Below are 1,598 nucleotides of genomic sequence, written 5' to 3'. Positions count from 1 at the left end.
TGATTCTTACACATGGTTCTGGTGTTTCCTCGGGGGTTCTGGTTCTTCCATGTGGTTCTGGTTCCTCCACGTGATTCTGGTCCTTCCTCGTGGTTTTAGTTCTTCCACATAGTTCTGGTGGTTCTGCTGTTTCCTCGTGGTTCTGGTTCCTCCTCGTCCTCCTGTCTCCTGGGCCGTAAATGTTTCTTTCCTCTGTGGTTTGTCTCCAGCATGAGGGAGGATGACTCAGACTCGGTGGGGTTCCATGCTTCCTCGTATTTCCTAATGGTTCTCCTCTCCCTGACAGACTAATGACTCCCTGTCTCCTCTTCCTCCCCCTCCTCCTGATTCTCCAGCTATCTTTTTTGCGTCTCCTCTGCTCCTCCTCGGATGTTGTCTTCTTCCTCTGTGACTACACGTTTCTCCGTAGTTCCTGGAACGTCTGCAGATGACGTCGCTAAAATCTGTTTTTTTTGTGTTCCTCAGGTGACGTGGCGTACGAAGTCAGGTGGTACTTCAGCCGCTTGCGAGGGGGCGGAGCATCCATCCTGCTGGCCTCCATTAACCGCTTTGGCGTGGTCAGTAAGGCGAACCGGAACTCCTCCAGCGACATTTCGGTGGAGCGCAACGACACCGGTGACTTCCTGCTGAGCATCCATGGCACTCAGTCCAGGTTTGACCTCCTCCGTCTGCACAGGTGAGCAAACACGCAGGAGAACAAACGCCAAGTTGAACGTTCTCGCCCTCTTGCAGCGACAGCGGCGAGTACCAGTGCTTTGTCACGCCGTGGTACATTTCGGCCTCCACGGGAGACTGGACTGAATCTGGAGAGCTGACCTCCAGCAGAGTCTTCCTCACGGTCAAGTTTGCAGGTGAGTCCCCGCCCACAGGTGAGCATCCTCAGGTGTAGAACATGCTGCTAAAGCTCTCTCCTGTTCTCCTGCAGTGTGGGACTCCCTGAAGCTCCCGCTCCTGTATGGTGGCGCCGCCTCTCTGGGTAACTTCCTGTTTTTTTTCATTATAACGACATCTGTGACAGTTGGTGAAGGTCACCTGAGAACAGCGATTACGTTTAGTCTGAGCAGAGGTTCCTCATGAAGAGCTTCAGATCTTCTGATGTTAGAACCTCAACGTCTCCACACACGGATGGAGCTCTGGTTCTCCTCAGAGCAAGGGTCTCCTCTGTTCTCCTGCAGGAGAGCTCTGGTTCTGAATTTCACAGATCTACTGTGGTGGGGTATGGTGGGGTGGGGGTCTGGGTTTCTTGTAAGGTCTGCATTAGTCCAGTTGATTCTGAACGCGTTCTGCTCTCATCTGACCCGCGGTCTCCTTGTGTTTTAGGGGTGGGCCTCCTCTCTCTGCTCCTCGGCCTCCTCTTCGCTCGCTGCTGTGGCAGGAAAAATGGGCTCCCAATTTCTCGCGGCCAGATTCCACTCATAAAGGGGGGTCTTGACTGACATACACCCCCCCAACCACCGTCCCACGGCGGCACCAGGAAGAAGCTCCACCCACTCCACAGACACACGCCCACCCGCGACTTCTGGGACACCCAGTTTGCGGGAAACGAGCGGTGGGAGTGAGACGGGGCTTTGAGGGGTGCTCTGGACTCTGCAGTGGGG

The 1,598-nt window shown here is 54.9% G+C and overlaps 1 protein-coding gene across 2 annotated transcripts in view; it reads left to right on the top strand.

Moving 5' to 3' along the window:
- LOC112142219 (prostaglandin F2 receptor negative regulator) overlaps positions 1-1,598 on the top strand; it is a gene marked incomplete at its 3' end in the record, with an annotated part of 23,302 nt that extends 21,704 nt beyond the window's left edge. For both annotated transcript variants that reach the window (XM_024265472.2, XM_024265473.2), the window contains 4 exon segments: positions 466-652; positions 733-851; positions 926-976; positions 1,321-1,598. In XM_024265472.2, the coding sequence (XP_024121240.1) occupies positions 466-652; positions 733-851; positions 926-976; positions 1,321-1,436 (473 nt within the window).

This window comes from Oryzias melastigma, unplaced genomic scaffold (genome assembly GCF_002922805.2).
Source record: "Oryzias melastigma strain HK-1 unplaced genomic scaffold, ASM292280v2 sc00262, whole genome shotgun sequence".
NCBI lineage: Eukaryota > Metazoa > Chordata > Actinopteri > Beloniformes > Adrianichthyidae > Oryzias > Oryzias melastigma.
Note: the sequence above shows the minus strand (reverse complement) of the source record. Positions and strands in the feature narration are given on the sequence as shown.